The following is a 16,679-nucleotide window of genomic DNA, read 5'->3' as shown; positions in this document are numbered from 1 at the left end:
CTATCTTGCTCTCCTGGGGCTAGAGAAGTAATACAATTTTGGAGCTGGCTGAATATATAATTAGGAGTAGGGGAGACTGCGATTAATTGGAAAGGGTAAGCCCAAGCTAAAGACCTTCAAATTTAAGACACTGTGGGACAAAGAAAACTCACCTATTGTCCAAAGAGGTTAATGTGCAAACCACTGTTTAAGCATGATGTGGAAGTTTTTCTGTTTCTCAGAAGCCAGGAATGGGCAGTGTATTTCCTTCACACCTGGTGGAGTCAGGACGTGGTGTTTAAAACTCTTGCAGGAAATGGCAGTAATTAGAAATGGAGACTGAACAGGGGGTTATGCAAATATTAAAATATTATTTATTTACCATTTTTCATTAGTAATGTATTCTGTAATCATAACTGAGCTGTGTGAAGACCTCAGTATAACCTGGAAATATTACATATTTACTACCAGCCTCCTTTCCCTTCCTTAGAATCAGACTCCAGATCCTACATGGTCTCAGTCAGTTCCAAGTCACTGCTTGTTCAGACACTTCTGTAAGAGGCGGCAAGGTTCAGTGGTTACGAGCACGGACATAGTGCTTGTCTAGCTGGGCTTAAACCCAGACCCCACAGCTTCCGGGCTGTGTATTCCTCTATAACCTTGGGCAAGTTAGGCAACTTCTCTCTGTTTCAATTTCCTCATTTATGAAATACGGATAGTAGCTCCCACCATCGTTGAAAGGATTAAATGAATTAATAGTATAAAGTACAGGGGTATCTGAAAAATTAAGAAACATAAGATAAACTTGTTTTTAAACAGTATTTTAGCTTTTCAAATAATATCATTAATGTCTTTTTCTTCAATTCTTGGACAACCCCAGTTCAAAGCAATGAGTCCAGTTTTAATCTGTAAGAAGTATAATAAATATGATAAAGAGTGTCTAAAAATTATAGAAATATAGGGAAAATTATATATACAGTATATATATGAAATAAACTTTTATCACACAAGTATATCCATTGCTTCAAATTTAGAGATATTTTACTGAAAAGATGTCTTGGGATTTAAAAAAAATTGAACACATTATTTGAAAAACTAAATAACACACAATTTAAAAATCAGTTTGTCCTATGTTTCCTAACTTTTCAGACACGTTGCACTTAGAACTGTGATTGGCACATAGTAAGCACTGTTACAAATGTCATTTTCTTCTGACTGGTTAAGTCCTATTACCTTTATGGGGAGGGTCTCCTCCTCAGGCTGAACTGTTGTCTGGTCCTACATGCCCACTTTGGAAACTCTTAAAGTAGCATGTCTCCAAGAGCTTGGTCTGCCCACACTATTTCTTGCTGTTCCTGGAGGGTGGAGTGATGTATATAGAAAGACTACTACAGACACAGTCACAAAGTGGAAGTAAGCAAGCAAGGCTAGAAACCACTGATTTTATAAATTACCAGAAAGCTTTTGTAGCAGATGCTGACCACTTTTTTTCCCAATAATATTCTATATTTATTTCGGATGTGAGGGTGATCTGGCTTCCACAACTGTCACCCCATTGATCTCCAGTGTTGATTCCGCTGATCTGGCTGGCTGGGCAGGTGTCCCCTTCCTCCCTCACCGCTCCAAGTGCATCCCTCCCAAAGGAGAACGACCATCCCCGATAAAGAAGAACCGTTCTTCTCGGTCAAGGGTATATGAGTAGCTGCGTTCCCCTGCTGAAACCTTCAAACAAGCTCTCAATAATATTCTGTATTTATTTTATACAGAGGTAATACATTCACATGGTTCACAGTCAAAAGATGCGAAAGGATGTACAGTGAAAACCCTCCCTTCTACCCCTGCCCTCCAGCCTGTTTTCTTCCCTGTGTATGTTGGGGAGGGGCGGTGGGGGGAGTGATTTTGACTCGTTGCTCATGTCTCCTTCCAGAGTTAGTCTATATACATCCAGATCCACAACCCTTCATCCCAAATCCTTAGGGACAAATGGGTATCAGAATCCAGAACTCTGCAGACTAAAATCTGATGAATTCCATAACACCCCAGGCTCTGTCTAGGATGGCCAGTCATTCTGGTTTGCCCTAGGCTGTCCATTTTTAGCACTAAGTCCCATATGCTGGGAATCCCCTAGTCCAGGCAATCAAAGCCAATCTGACCACTCTTTAATTTTTAACCAAGTTTTTATGAATGGCTTCTTTGCCTTTGCTGTGTCTTAACATCAATTCAAGATTGTTTTCTGATCATTTTCCTTTTCCTTTTCCTTTGGATTTCAGATTTGCCCTCTCTTTCAAACCACAAGGCAAAATGCTATGGCAAACATTTCAAATTCCACATCAAAGAGGACACTTACAATTTTAGCACTCACTAAGAATTAACCTCAAGATAGCTCTATAATAAAATTAGCAGGATTATCAAGGGACAATTCAAAAGGCAGTTACAGAATTCTTTCTCTTGTTCTTTAAAAATTCCAGATATTCCCCCGTGATATTGTCTAGGTCTCTGGAAAACATTAAATATCAGACTTACTTTTGTGAAAAATATGTTTGTGTATGTGCGTGCATGTGCCCAGAGAAAACTCTGGAAGACAGTGGGCTTACAGATGATTTTTATTTAGTTCTTTTTTATTGTTCATATTTTCCAGAATGAATGTGCCCTAACTGTATAGCAGTTTGAAGTAATTTTTTTCTTTTGAAAGAGGTGCTAGTATGTTGTTTCCAGAATTATCTTGATTCTCTTCAAATTTATTTTCTGTCATAATTAGAAAAGCAGAGCCCAAATTTTGTTTCAAATCTGAACAATTTAGCTAAGATTACAGCTAGATTGCATGCATCTTTGATTTTGCCTAGGGCTGTATCTTTTCATATTTTACCCCAGTGCTCAGCACACTACTTTGTGTAATGACTGCCCATTGCATGTTTGCTATACTATGTTTTTTTTTTAACATTTTTTATTGATTTATAATCATTTTACAATGTTGTGTCAAATTCCAGTGTTCAGCACAATTTTTCAGTCATTCATGGACATATACATACTCATTGTCACATTTTTTTCTCTGTGATTTATCATAACATTTTGTGTATATTTCCCTGTGCTATACAGTGTAATCTTGTTTATCTATTCTACAATTTTGAAATCCCAGTCTATCCCTTCCCACCCTCTACCCCCCTGGTAACCACAAGTCTGTATTCTCTGTCCATGAGTCTTTAGATTCCACATATGAGCGATCTCATATGGTATTTTTCTTTCTCTTTCTGGCTTACTTCACTTAGAATGGCATTCTCTAGGAGCATCCATGTTGCTGCAAATGGCGTTATGTTGTCGGTTTTTATGGCTGAGTAGTATTCCATTGTATAAATATACCACCTCTTCTTTATCCAGTCACCTATTGATGGACATTTAGGCTGTTTCCATGTTTTGGCTATTGTAAATAGTGCTGCTATGAACATTGGGGTGCAGGTGTCATCCTGAAGTAGGGTTCCTTCTGGATACAAGCCCAGGAGTGGGATTCCTGGGTCATATGGTAAGTCTATTCCTAGTCTTTTGAGGAATCTCCACACTGTTTTCCATAGTGGCTGCACCAAACTGCATTCCCACCAGCAGTGTAGGAGGGTTCCCCTTTCTCCACAGCCTCTCCAGCATTTGTCATTTGTGGATTTTTGAATGACGGCCATTCTGACTGGTGTGAGGTGATACCTCATTGTAGTTTTGATTTGCATTTCTCTGATAATTAGTGATATTGAGCATTTTTTCATGTGCTTTTTGATCATTTGTATGTCTTCCTTGGAGAATTGCTTGTTTAGGTCTTCTGCCCACTTTTGGATTGGGTTGTTTATTTTTTTCTTATTGAGTCGTATGAGCTGCTTATATATTTTGGAGATCAAGCCTTTGTCGGTTTCACTTGCAAAAATTTTCTCCCATTCCGTAGGTTTTCTTCTTGTTTTATTTCTGGTTTCCTTTGCTCTGCAGAAGCTTGTAAGTTTCATTAGGTCCCATTTGTTTATTCTTGCTTTTATTTCTTCTAGGAGAAAATTTTTGAAATGTATGTCAGATAATGTTTTGCCTATGTTTTCCTCTAGGAGGTTTATTGTATCTTGTCTTATGTTTAAGTCTTTAATCCATTTTGAGTTGATTTTTGTATATGGTGTAAGGGTGTGTTCTAGCTTCATTGCTTCACATGCTGCTGTCCATTTTTCCCAACACCATTTGCTGAAGAGACTGTCTTTATTCCATTGTATATTCTTGCCTCCTTTGTCGATGATTAGTTGACCAAAGGTTTGTGGGTTCATTTCTGGGCTCTCTATTCTGTTCCATTGGTCCATATGTCTGTTTTGGTACCAATACCATGCTGTCTTGATGACTGTAGCTCTATAGTATTGTCTGAAGTCTGGGAGAGTTATTCCTCCAGCCTCTTTCTTTCTCTTCAGTAATGCTTTAGCAATTCTAGGTCTTTGATGGTTCCATATAAATTTTATTATGATTTGTTCTAGTTCTGTGAAATATGTCCTGGGTAATTGGGCTATACTATGTTTGAACACTCCTATAAGCATAACTTCATTCTGGATACAAGGAGGTAAGTTCTTTTCATGGGTTAAGTAGTTTAAACTTATTATCACAAGTTTTTATCCATGGTGAATGCCCACAAAAGTTTCCACAGAGAACGATATCCTATTACTAATACATCACCTTGAAAAGGTGAGTCACTACTCTCCTTTAATCAAGATGACATAAAATCTAAGACCAATAGTAGTCAAAACTGCCAGTGGTAATCTCTACCCTAGCAATAGCTGTCATGAATGTGTAGATTTCATAATAGAATGAATGGGGTTTATGAAACCCAATTTATATCTAACATCTCTTTTAAAAAGAGACAAATGCCATCTGTTTTTATGTAATGAAATCATATCTGTAAAGAGCTGATATTTGAAATGCAGAATTTAATTATACTTCAATATTTTTATTTATTTTTTTCTGTATCATTCCATTTAGAATTAGTGACAGATTCCTTTTGCTGGAAGAACTCAAAATGGCCTTCCCCTTGCAAGGGACTTCAGGTCTTCCTAAGGACCCATCCCCACTACTTCTCATTGCTCCTAGACCTGTAAGATGTAAGTGATAGCATGCCCCAGAGGATGAGATACAGAGAATAATGTGTGAAGAAGTGAGATACATACTGAAGAATTGCATTATTTTACGCATTTATATCCACCAGTTCCCAGACTGGAGAAAGTTCACAGACCCAGAACCTCTTGTGTCAATTTACCAATTTATATCAACCCAGGAGATATGTGTCAGAATGAATCCCAAAAGTATGGAATCAGGATGAAAGAAATATAAAACTGGACCAGGCCAAACTTATTGACATGGGCTCACTAAGTAGAGATTCTGATGTAACATGTTAGCTCAAGCTGCAGGAAAAGGCTCTTGTAGTTTGGTTACTTAACTGAAACCTAGATCCAAAGATGGCCTAGACTGAATGAATTTTCCTTAATATGCTATAGAGCAGGGTTTCTCAACCTTGGCAGCCTCAGTATTTTGGGCTGCATAATTCTGTTTTGTGGAGGGCTGCCCTGTGCATTGCAAGACGTGTAACAGCACAGCCAAGACCAGGGTGAAGTAAGGGAGGCAACAAGTTCTGTGCCCTGGGAGTATCATTCATCTCATCCTCGTCCTGGCCCTGTTTAGCAGTATCCCTGGCCCCTATCTACTAGATACCAGTAGCACCTTCCTAGTTGTGACAGCCCAAAGTGTCTCTAGACATTTCTGAATGTCTCTTGGGAAATTGTCTACCCCCTTGAGAACTACTGCTGTAGGGGAAAGTTTCCAAAAGCTTAGGAAAAATTGGAATGCTAAAGTAGATTTATCATGTAAAATGTGCTCACCCCACAGGACAATGAGAAATATATGTGTAAGGAGAGCTCCAGCTTCCTTAAAGAACCCTATGGTGGCTCTTCTCTGTAGGCCAGAACAGTGAGAATTGTTATCACTAAACTGGGTCCCCTGAATTTAGTGGGGATGATGGGATCCCTAGGGTGGCAAGGGCCAAGTAGTAGCACTTAATTGTCATCGATAATGTGATTACTGTAATGGACAGCAGAACGAAAATAATAATCAGAATTGTCTGACCCACAGAGAGCCTTGGCATTGGCCAGTTGATCATAGTGTTCACAGAACTGAAATTGATGGGCAGCCTAGTAGTGTACTTTATTTCTGTGAAGTTGGAAAGCTTTGGGTCTGGTGAACAGAATTATGACATGAATTACCACAGTAGAGAATTTTAATCCTTCAACCAATTCCCAGACTGGAACAAGTTCATAGACTCAGAGCCCCTTGCATGAAGGGGAATCCACGTCCCTTTGAAGAAGGAACCTGTTATTTTACACAGTCAAAATTTTATACCATAAATCTTTTCCCTAGCCTTCTCTAATAGAAACTGCAACTGTTTTCCTGGATGACTGTGCATGGGGAAAAGGGAAATAAATGTCTTAGGGAAAACTGGGCACTGGCTCTGAATGATACTAATTCCTGAAGACCCAAAATGTCACTGTGGTCCAATAGTCAGAATAGAGGTTTATGGTTTTCAGGCAATCCATAGTTATGTCTCAGGTTTATCTCACAGGGGGCCTGGTGGGTTCCCACAACCACCTTCTAGTTATTTTCCCAGTTCTCTAATGTAAAACTGGCACAGGCATGCTCAGCAACTGGCAGAATTCCCACATTGGTTTCTTAATTCATGGGGTGAGGGCTAATTGTGGTAGGAAAGGCCAAGTGGAAGCCGTTAAAACTGCTTCGACCTACCAATATAGTAAACAAAAGCAACACCACATCCATGAGATTAGTGCCACTATCAAAGACTTGAGCAATGCAATGTCATTAAGTATGTATTAGTGTCCTAAGACATCCCCATTCAACTCACTTATTTGGCCTATGAAGGCAAGCAAATCTTGGAGAATAGAAGTAGTTTTATGTAAACTTAATTATGTGGTGACTTCAATTGTGGCTGCTGCTCAAGCAGTAGTTTCTTTGCTGGAGCAAATCAACCTATCCCCTGGCACCTGGTAGGCAGCTAGTGACCCAGTGAAAGCTTTTTCTTCTATACCTGTTAGTAAAGGCCATCAGCAGCAGTGTACTGTCAGCCAACAGGCTCAGTATACACCTTCACTATCCCACATCAGGGCTGTATCAATTGTCCAGCACTATGTCATGATCTAGTCTACAGGGACCTTGACCACCTCTTCATTCCACAGAACATCGTGCAGGTCCATTACATTAATGATGTTATGTTACTTGAACACAATGAGCAGGGTGTGGCAACTATGTAGACACATTCGTAATAAACATATGTGCCAAAGGATTGAAAATAAATCCCATAAAAATTCAGGAGCCCTCCAAAGGAAAATTTCTAGGCGTTCAATGGTTTAGAGCACTTGAGATAAGCTTTTCAAGATAATGAACAGGTTGTCCCACCTGGTCCATCCTCTCTCTAAGAATGACACAATGCCTAGTGGACGTCTTTAGATTTTGGAGGCGACATATAGCTCATTTGAGAGCGCTACTCTGACCCATTTATTGAGTGACCTGAAAAGCTGATAGTTTTGAGTGGGGCTCAGAACAAAAGAAGGCTCTGCTGTGGATCTGGGCTGCCATGCAAACTGCTCTGCAAGTACACTTGTCATAAGACCGATCAACTATGATGGTGTTCGAAGGGTCTGTGGCAGATAGAAATGCTTCATAAGACTTTGGCAGACTCCAATAGACGAGTCACAGCATAGACCCTTAGGATATTGGAGCAAAGTTATGCTATCCACCACAGATAACTACTCTCCTTTTAAGAAATAGCTCTGACTTGCTACTGGACTTTAGTGAAGATTGAATGCTTGGTCATGATGCACCTGTTCTGACCTGAGCTGTCCATTTATTGCATCCTATAGTTTTCTGGTGTATTAATAAGGGTTATTTGGTTGAAAGAAAGGGAAAATTAAACTAGCTTAATGGAAAATAAACTTAAAAAATAACAGTTAACTCCTAGGACTCCAGGGCAAGTAAGCAACAGGCCCTGAGGAAGGGACTCATCCAGGAAGTGGAAAGACTCCTCTCTCCAACCATCTCTCTTCTCTGCTTTTGTCAGTGTGGCTGATTCATTCACCTGCTGAAGATCAATTCTTTTTTTCCTCTCTGGTCCTTACACCATAGGAAGGCTGTCCTCGGCTACTGAATTTATCTGTTAGAGGTTTAGCCACACAAAGAGAGAGTGACTGTCTCTCTGTTTAGAGAGGGAAGGGATTGGTTAACTCAGCTTAGATGTCAGGAGTGTCTGGGTAGGGTAGTTGGTGGGTGGGCAGGAACACATGGTACAAAATGGGAGCTACCTCTATGGATGAGATGGCACATTTAAAGCTAACTGGGGACAGGGTTCATGGTCCAAAGTTTCCATGAGATTTACATACATGTCTGATTCCCCAGCTAGATTGTGAGCTCCTCAAGGGCAGTAATAGTGGCTCATTCATCTTCACGTGCTTTTGCCAAGAAACAAATATTTATTGAATGAATTTTTAACCAATTCTTTTGAATTTAACTCACACACTAGGCTCACACAAACATCCAAATTAATACCTACAGACTTTGCTGAAACATGGCCTCTGTACCATGCTTACCAAATTAAAACTCGAAGACAGAGTTTTGGATGAAGTAGAAAAGGCAGCTTTATTTCTTTGTCAGGCAAAGGAGGTCACAGTGGGCTAAGCCTCTAAGACTATAAGCCTTCTGGGGAGAGAAGGCAGGGATTTTATAAGTAAAAGTTCAAGAGTTCAAGGGGCAGTGTTGGGTTCCATCGAGATGTTATACAGGGTAACAAATTGTTGCAAAGTTGTTCTTGTTTTTGCAGACGCAGTTGTCTCCTTCCCTCTGCTGGGTATGAAGTTCACCTCTGGCTTTGAGACTCTCATAATATCCTTGTACCTAGAACAAAGGATGCATAGGAAGATGGCCTGTAGAAAAGAGCTCTAGAGAAAATTTTATGCAGTTTAAAGTCAGGTGGATAAATTCTTTTAGGCTTTTAAGCAGGCTAAGGTCTAGGACCTTCTGCTGCAAGCTGAGGCCTGTAGCTCAAACAATAGGATACAAGGAAACCATAAGGGGCTAAACAACAGCAGACATGCCCAGTTGGGGTGAGTTATGAATAACAAGATGCACAAAACACCCAACAGCTGTCTCTGAGGTGTCAGGATCAAGAAGAGGGCACTGGGGGCAAAAGCAGGGCACTGAGCATGATTCCTGCACCCAGCACCACTAGGGGGTTGGGCAGACCACTCAAGCTTTCCTCTTCTCTATCCTAACTCTGATCAGCAAAAGCATGAGAAAAACCCTTTAAACTATTATACAGTTAAGCAGTTACAAACACCATTACAGATATCAGACGGTTACTGATGACAATAGGGTCCTGCTCAGTTACACAGACATATACTGATAAACACTCTAACATACAATAAAAACTTTGTGACAGATACTTTTCTAGTTTCTTCCCATATCCTTTCTCTCCTTTCTTAAAAACAGAGCTTCATTTTCCCCCTCTTAGAGAAGTAGTACTGTTAGTTAATAATACTATTTTCCCAAACCCTTTGCAGCTAACGTGGCAATGTGACCCAGTTCTGGCCAGTACTAGTAGAAGTCGCTGGTAGAGCATCCGTGAACACTTTGTGAAAGGGACTGCCATGTATCTGGCTTGCAACTTAACTTGAATATGTACCCTCAAGGAGGGTCCAGCTTCCTGAAAGGGAGATAAACTGTCAAGCTTCAATTGGAGTATACAATTTCCTATGTGTTTCTTGGCAAATGTTCTTCTTTCTTTATTAAGCTTGTTTTAACTAAATTTGCTAATTCAATTTCCCAATTCATATATGCAGTTGTACTCAGTATCATATTTCAATTGTATAATAAATTTGAAATGAACACAATCCAATATAAATCCAATTTAATGTTTCCTTCATTTAGACATTCTTTCGTTACCAATTCTTCTTAGGTTCAAAATAATCTTATCCAATTTTGTCTTTCATATTGTACTAAGAGTTCTTTTTATATGAGAAAGCATAGGTAAACACTATCTTTAAAACCCTAAATCTTGAGTTCAAGTATGATCAGAGGTCATTTACTGAATAACAACAGATATCTGACTAATTTTAGACCCCCTAAACCATTCCTGATCCTATCTTATGGAATCTCATTTCTTAAAGCACCCTAAAGTACAATCTCCTTACTAGTCATTATACTATCCTCAACTCACTCCCGACTTTTCATCTCTGCTTATGTTGTTTCCCCCTCTAATTGAGCCAAGTTCTACCTCCTTTACAAAGCCTTCTTCAATTCCTCCAACCCAGCCAGCTAGCTCTCTTCTTTAAATCTTTATTCTACTCACCATCATTACCAACCAATTTTTTCAATCTTCCCAAAGGAGATCTTAGCATGTTAGTCTCCAACCAAAAATCTTTCAATAGAATTATGTTTTCAACAATAAATACACTCTGAACATCCCACAAAGTATGCTCTGCCATGTGCCAGGGATATACAGATGAATAAAACACAGCCACTGTCCTACAAGCATTATAGACTGATGGGTTATTCACACCTGGGGCTCACTAGAATTCTCAAGTGGTTTACAGAGCAAACTAGAAACAACTTCAAGGCCCTCCATGATCTCCTTCCAATTTATTTTGCAATTTTATCTGCCATTATTCCTTTTCCTCTGATTAAAATAAACTGGGCTACCTGCCGCTCCCCAAGCATATCTGCTACCTTCTGTCTCTTTGAAATTTTCCCACTTTGATCTCTGTTCCTGAAATGACCACCTCACTTCTCCACCCATGTCAATTCTGACATATCCTTAAGGACTCAGAGTGCAGATGCCACCTTCTTTGTTAAACATTTTGATTGCCCATGAAGTTTCAATTAAGTTGGGTTTCTTTAAAAACCAAATATAATGACTCGTTCTTGATTAAATCCTGGTTTGAACAAACCAGCTCTTAGAGGTATTTTGGGGTAAAATAGGCAACTTAGAGTATGAACTATGTACAAAATTAGGGAACTATTGTTAAATTTATCAGAAATTATGATGTCATTGTAGTTATGTAGAAGGGTAATTATTTTTAGATATGAAAACCAAATTAAAGGGTGGAATGTTATGATGGGTGTAGCTTAAAAATGGATAAAGCAAACATGGCAAAATGGGAAAATTTGGTAACGGGAATATAGATGTTTGGGGATTATTATTTCTACTTTACAGTGTATTTGAAAACATTGCTTTTTAAAAAAAAAAATTTAAGACTTTTTTTCTAGGGGGGAAGGTAATTAGGTTTGTTTATTTAATGGAGGTACTAAGGATTGAATCCAGGACCTTAGGTTTGTTTATTAATGGAGGTACTAAGGATTCAATCCAGGATTGATTCCAGGCATAGCTCAGCTATGTCCACTGAGCTATGTCCTCCCTGCTGAAAACATGTCCAATCAAAAGAGAAAACAAGAACCCCAAACACTTTTTGCCTATAAAAGTAAAAAAGATTGACTAAAGAAAAATTGGGGGAAAAGAAAAGTGATAAAAATAAGAAGCAACCATTATCCTACCATGCAGAGTTAATTATTATTTATATTATGTTATAAGTCCTTCTACAAATTTTAAATACAATTCTTTTTATTTAACAAAATTGTGATTCTTCTGGATGGATAGTTTTGTATTGATCTCAGATTTTAAAAGAACATATGCAAAAGGTAGAAAGAGGAGCACCTAAATAAAAAAGAATGATATATTTTATAGGTATGTTATATATTAATAATAATTAAAATACAAAACCCCCACTCCAGTATGTAACCTCCCATCTTAATATGTTTTGTATCTTTCTACAGTTTATTTGGGTAGATGTGAGCAAATACAAATGTCATTTCTTTTTTTGTCCCTCTTTTTTTAAAAACAAGAATGTAATATATTTTATACATTGTTCCTCATTTTGCTTTTTTCACATAATAACTTAGAGATTGCAGACTGTTCCAACTCAGTACACTGGAGAGTTTCCTCATAGTTTGTTCTACAGCTGCACGGCTCATCAGGTACCATCCTTGACTTCCACATAATGAACATTGTGGCCATCCCAGTGACGCCTGATCTCATCTTCTTCTCAATCCTCACCCCTCGGACCTCTGAAAATGAGTATCCACCCTTTGCTTACCCATTTACTTCTTAACCTCTTGTAAAAATAGCTTCTGTCCACCCCACTCCCTTCATATAAAACTGATTTCCAAGTGGTCACCTTAACCTGTTAATGGCCAGTTTCCCAGTAACCTGGCCTTGGCTCACTTCTTTGACCTCCAACTCTGGTGCTTCTGTCACCACTAACTGCCCCCACCACATATGCACCACATACGCACCATAGCCTAGACTTAGAGATTTTATCTTCCCTTCACTTCCATCCTTTCTCATCAGTTATGTTCATTACCCCTAAAGCAGATCCTAATTTCTGATTATCTAGACTGTTAACAGTGATCTTGTAACAAACCTTCCTCTCTGCAGTCTCTTTCCCACTCTAACTGAAAAAAAGGTCTTACATTATTTCCTTCTTCCAAACTCTTATTCCCAAATCAATTAAACACTAACTCCCCAATATGATATTCAAGTCCTTTCACAATTTTAACTCAATTCAGCATGTATTGACATAAGTCAGCATTACCTACCACTGCTATACTAAGCAAATCCTATGCTCCAGCCAAATCAGTCTGCTTATCTTTGAACGCACAGTGTGCTTTTGTACCTCCAGGCTCTGGCTCACCTTTTGTCACCTGGATTACCTTTCCTCCATCTCTGCTATTGTAAATCTTATACTCCCCTAATTTCACTTGCCATGATATCTTTACTAACTCTTCACCAACTGTGTTCTAGTTATTTGTGCGTTATCGTATTTCCCCAATGGATTCTAAATTCAGTTCAAACAAAATGCTGCATTTAGTGAACACTTCTTTCTTCCAGCCTGTGCTGTGATTTGCATGCAATATCTCACTTAATCCTCACATCACCGTTGTTAGGCCAGGACCCTCCCTATCCAACATTAAAGAAAATGTGGCTCAAGGAGATTAAGCAGTTTGCCAAGGTCACGCATCTGAAGAGGTTGAAACCATTGTCTTAGTTTGTTCAGGCTGCTAGAACAAAAATAGCATAAACTGATTAGCTTATAAACAACAGAAATACATTTCTCACAGTTCTGGAGTCTGGGAAGTCCAAGATCAAGGCACCAACATATTCAGTGTCTGGTGAGCACACTTCCTGGTCCCTGTCTTTTTCCCTGAGTCCTCACATAGCAGAAGGAGTTAGGCTCCATTCTCATGACCAAAGACCTCTCAAAGGCCCCATCTCCTAATACCATCATCTTGAGAGTTAGGATTTCAACATATGAATTTAGGAGGTGGGGGAAGCGGTACAAACATCCAGTCTACAGCACTCGTGTTTGTGTTACTTACGGTAGGCAGCACAGTGTCCAGCACCGATACTGCGCTCAACCTGCGAGCCTTGGATCAGCATGTTAAAAATGGTGTCTGCGTGTAGACCAAGACTAAAATAGTGAGGTGGAGATTGAAACAGTAATGAATTAGGACAGCAGGATTGCTGGTGATGTTTCCAAATTTCCACTGTTGGGTTACAGAGTTTTTTAAATAAGCATCTAAAATATATAGTAATTAAACAAGATTGCAGCTACTCAAATATTCTCCAGCTGTTATGTATAGATTACTTTTGTCTCTCTGACTTTATTGTCATCCCCCACCTTTCACCCCCTGGAATTATTTCTCTTCTCTTGTATTCCCACAGCTTTCGGCGCGTTACTCAACACATGGTGTATGTACTTACTGATTTTAATGTATGTGTGTTTGTATATGTGCACAGCAACTGGGTAGAGGACGTGGGTGTGTGATGCAGTGTGCACTCCTTCTCATCGTTTTCCCCTTGAGCTGCAGCCTGGTTGCTTTCCTTCTCGGGGGAAGAGGCAGAACCGCTGACCCTTTAACAAGTTGTCCCTCACAGAACAGGTGTCTCCCCCGCCTCTCGTAAAAGAGGGATTGGACTCAGTGACATCAGAGACCGGCCAATGAGAAGTCGGGCGTCGGCAACCGCGCCAATGGGCGGCCGGGGGCGGGCCTGGTTTCCTGGGAGCCCGGCGGGCCGGGCTGGTCCTCCCGCCGCAGCGGAGTCTCCGCCGCTCACGCTGCCCGCCGCGGCTCCCGCGACTCCCGGTGGCTCCAGTGGCGCTGCCGTTCCACTGCCCGCGCTTCTCCCGGACGCACCGCGCCGGCACCTCTCGTCGCTGCGCAGCTCATCCGCTGCTCGGGCTCCGGCGGTGGCGCGGTTCATGCCTTTCCGCGCGGAGCGCGCAGGTGGGCCGGCCGCCGCGGGGAGATAGGCCCCCGGGGGCGGCCGCGGCTGGACCATGGCCCGGAGACCCGGGGCGCCGGCCGCCTACGGGGAGGACTTCTCCTTCATCAACCCTCTGGTGAAATACCTGCTCTTCTTCTTCAACATGCTCTTCTGGGTGAGTCTTGGGGGTCGCAGGGTCACCTGGGCTGCAGGGCACCCCTCAGAGGGTTGAGTGGGCTGCCCGCGGCAGACGAGGGGGTGTCACTGGGTGCCTGGTCCAAGGCAAGCGTGGTGAGCGGCACTACCTAGTTTTCTGGGAAGAGGGCACTTTGGGGTAATTTATCCTAGGCAGGGACACCACAGTGGCGCCTTGTCTGCCAGGGGTGTTGGGGTCGGGGGCTATGCAAGAGATTCAGTAAAGACTTACGGGTATTCTCTGGGCATCGCATGTGGGTCTGTGTCAGGCCAAAGAGGTGGGTTTAGGCGGGAGGAGCGGATTTTCCTGTTGGCCCAAGGCAGACTCACTGATACATTCATGATTGGGGGATTTTTCAGGCCTGGGGGCAAGGAGGCCCTGCTGTCAAAGAAAAAAGAGGAAGGGGGGGAAACCCAGACCTTCCCTCTCTCTTACCTCAGAGAGAATGGGTTCAGGGGCTTTCATCTCTTCCTTTTCACAGGCCTCTGCTGTCCACCTCCCTCCAAAGGCTGAGAAGGGACAGGAATGGCCTCCAGGTGTGGATGTCTTGCCCAGCATTGTCCCAAATTTTGCTTCACCTTTCTCAGGACCAGGCTCCATATCCTGGAGTTTGACCCTTTCCGGCTTCTTTAAATGCAATCCTATGTTGGGCTGGAAGGCCAGGGGTCCTTTCAGAATTTTATGTTTGGGGCTGGAAAAGTAAAAAAAAAAATATTGGACTGGGGCTGCCTGGATTCTTATTTCCACTCTGCGATTAATTGTTGACTTGACTAACTGGGCAATATGTTCATCTCTGGAGGCCTTAGTAAAATCAAACCCAGCAAGATCAAGGAAAACAGAAATACTCTGCTGGAGCTGAGAATGCAGCTGGACCAGATCATGAAATGCTAGCTCAGTCCTGTTTCATGTCTAGAGAGTTCCTGAGCCCTTCCGGGTTTGAGAACACAGGGAGGTCCATCCCCCATTCCCTGATTTCTCTTCCAGCACCAGTCATAACAGAGCTAATGCCCTAGGAGCCTGTTATGCTTGCCCACCTCTGCCTGAGACTAAAAGTTCAGACTTGCAGGAGGGAGGAGTCTTGGGTCTAAAATATGTTTCCTAGGAGAGGGAGCAGACTAGGCATCTAAGCCAGTTGCTGGAAGGGTTTCACCAGGGCCATGGTGTGAACAGACACAAAGTACATAAGTGCTAGCCTGTTGGAAAAAATGAGAGAAATCCCAGCTCCCTTTCAGCCATTGTACTGGGAAAAATGAAGTTTGAACTCCTAACAAATTCTCAGTTTTAGAACTGGAAGAAAAAAAATTTGGAAGACATCTTGTCCAGTACCCACCCACATTTTATATACAAGAAAGCCAAAGCACAGAGATGTTGTTTTATCTTAGGTCCAATGTCTGGTTAGTAGGCTTGATCTGGTGGTGTTTCTACTGAACCACAGTGCCTCTAGGGGAAGTCCTTGGCCCAGATGGCTGCTACTGTAGCTGGGGTATTAGCAGTGTTAGTAGTTAACTAGTCAACACGGGTTCCATGGTCTAGTTCAGCTGGAGGTTAGGGAAGAACAGCAGAAAATATCACCATCACTCTGCAAGGGCTGGGGGATGTCCTAAGGGGAACCCCCACTTAAGGGAAATTTCCAGAGAACCCTCCTACATGCTCACTGAATGTGCCAGGCCAATGACTTGCTGTCCTCAGAGTCACCACTAGCATTCCAGGGACCTCAGTCCTCATTCTAACTTCCTCTATCAGCTAAGACTTTGCATCTCCTTTGGAGCCTTCGGCACTTCACCCTTAACTGTGCTCCCCAGTGAAAACAGCTGGGTGCATCTGTTACACTTGTGTTCACGGTCATTATCTAGGACTTCCCCACCCCGCCCCAAAGCCTTTTAACAGATAAATGACTTTGGGAGGTCACAGCCAGGGAGAGAATTTGGCTCCACAGACCCATTTTTCTTGGTACAAATGCTTCATTCAAGGTCAGAGGACCTGGCTAACCAAGCTGGCATCACTCCAAATTAGAGAAGAGCCCCTTCTTGGCCCTCCTTTGGACTCTTAAGAAGTCAGAGGCTCTAGAAATAGCACACTGGAGGACAAGAGGCCCAGTTTCTTTCTGGCACCAGCTTCCTGTGTGAC

The 16,679-nt window shown here is 41.6% G+C and overlaps 1 protein-coding gene and 1 long non-coding RNA gene across 4 annotated transcripts in view; one reads left to right on the top strand and one right to left on the bottom strand.

Annotated features, from left to right (window-relative positions):
- Nucleotides 1-8,669: 8,669 nt before the first annotated feature.
- Nucleotides 8,670-16,679, bottom strand: part of LOC140697341 (uncharacterized) — a 12,053-nt gene continuing 4,043 nt past the window's right edge. The window contains exons 2-3 of the long non-coding RNA XR_012074288.1: nt 14,988-15,243; nt 8,670-8,931 (exon numbers count right to left, since the gene is read on the bottom strand). This is a non-coding gene — a long non-coding RNA (uncharacterized lncRNA). The remainder of the gene's footprint in view (nt 8,932-14,987; nt 15,244-16,679) is intronic.
- Nucleotides 14,164-16,679, top strand: part of TSPAN33 (tetraspanin 33) — a 25,639-nt gene continuing 23,123 nt past the window's right edge. For all 3 annotated transcript variants that reach the window (XR_012074287.1, XM_072964516.1, XM_072964515.1), the window contains exon 1: nt 14,164-14,531. Coding sequence is in view for 2 of the 3 variants with exons in the window: in XM_072964516.1 (XP_072820617.1) it covers nt 14,430-14,531 (102 nt within the window). In the remaining variant the exon portion in view is untranslated. The remainder of the gene's footprint in view (nt 14,532-16,679) is intronic.

This window comes from Vicugna pacos, chromosome 7 (genome assembly GCF_048564905.1).
Source record: "Vicugna pacos chromosome 7, VicPac4, whole genome shotgun sequence".
Taxonomy (NCBI): Eukaryota; Metazoa; Chordata; class Mammalia; order Artiodactyla; family Camelidae; genus Vicugna; species Vicugna pacos.
Note: the sequence above shows the minus strand (reverse complement) of the source record. Positions and strands in the feature narration are given on the sequence as shown.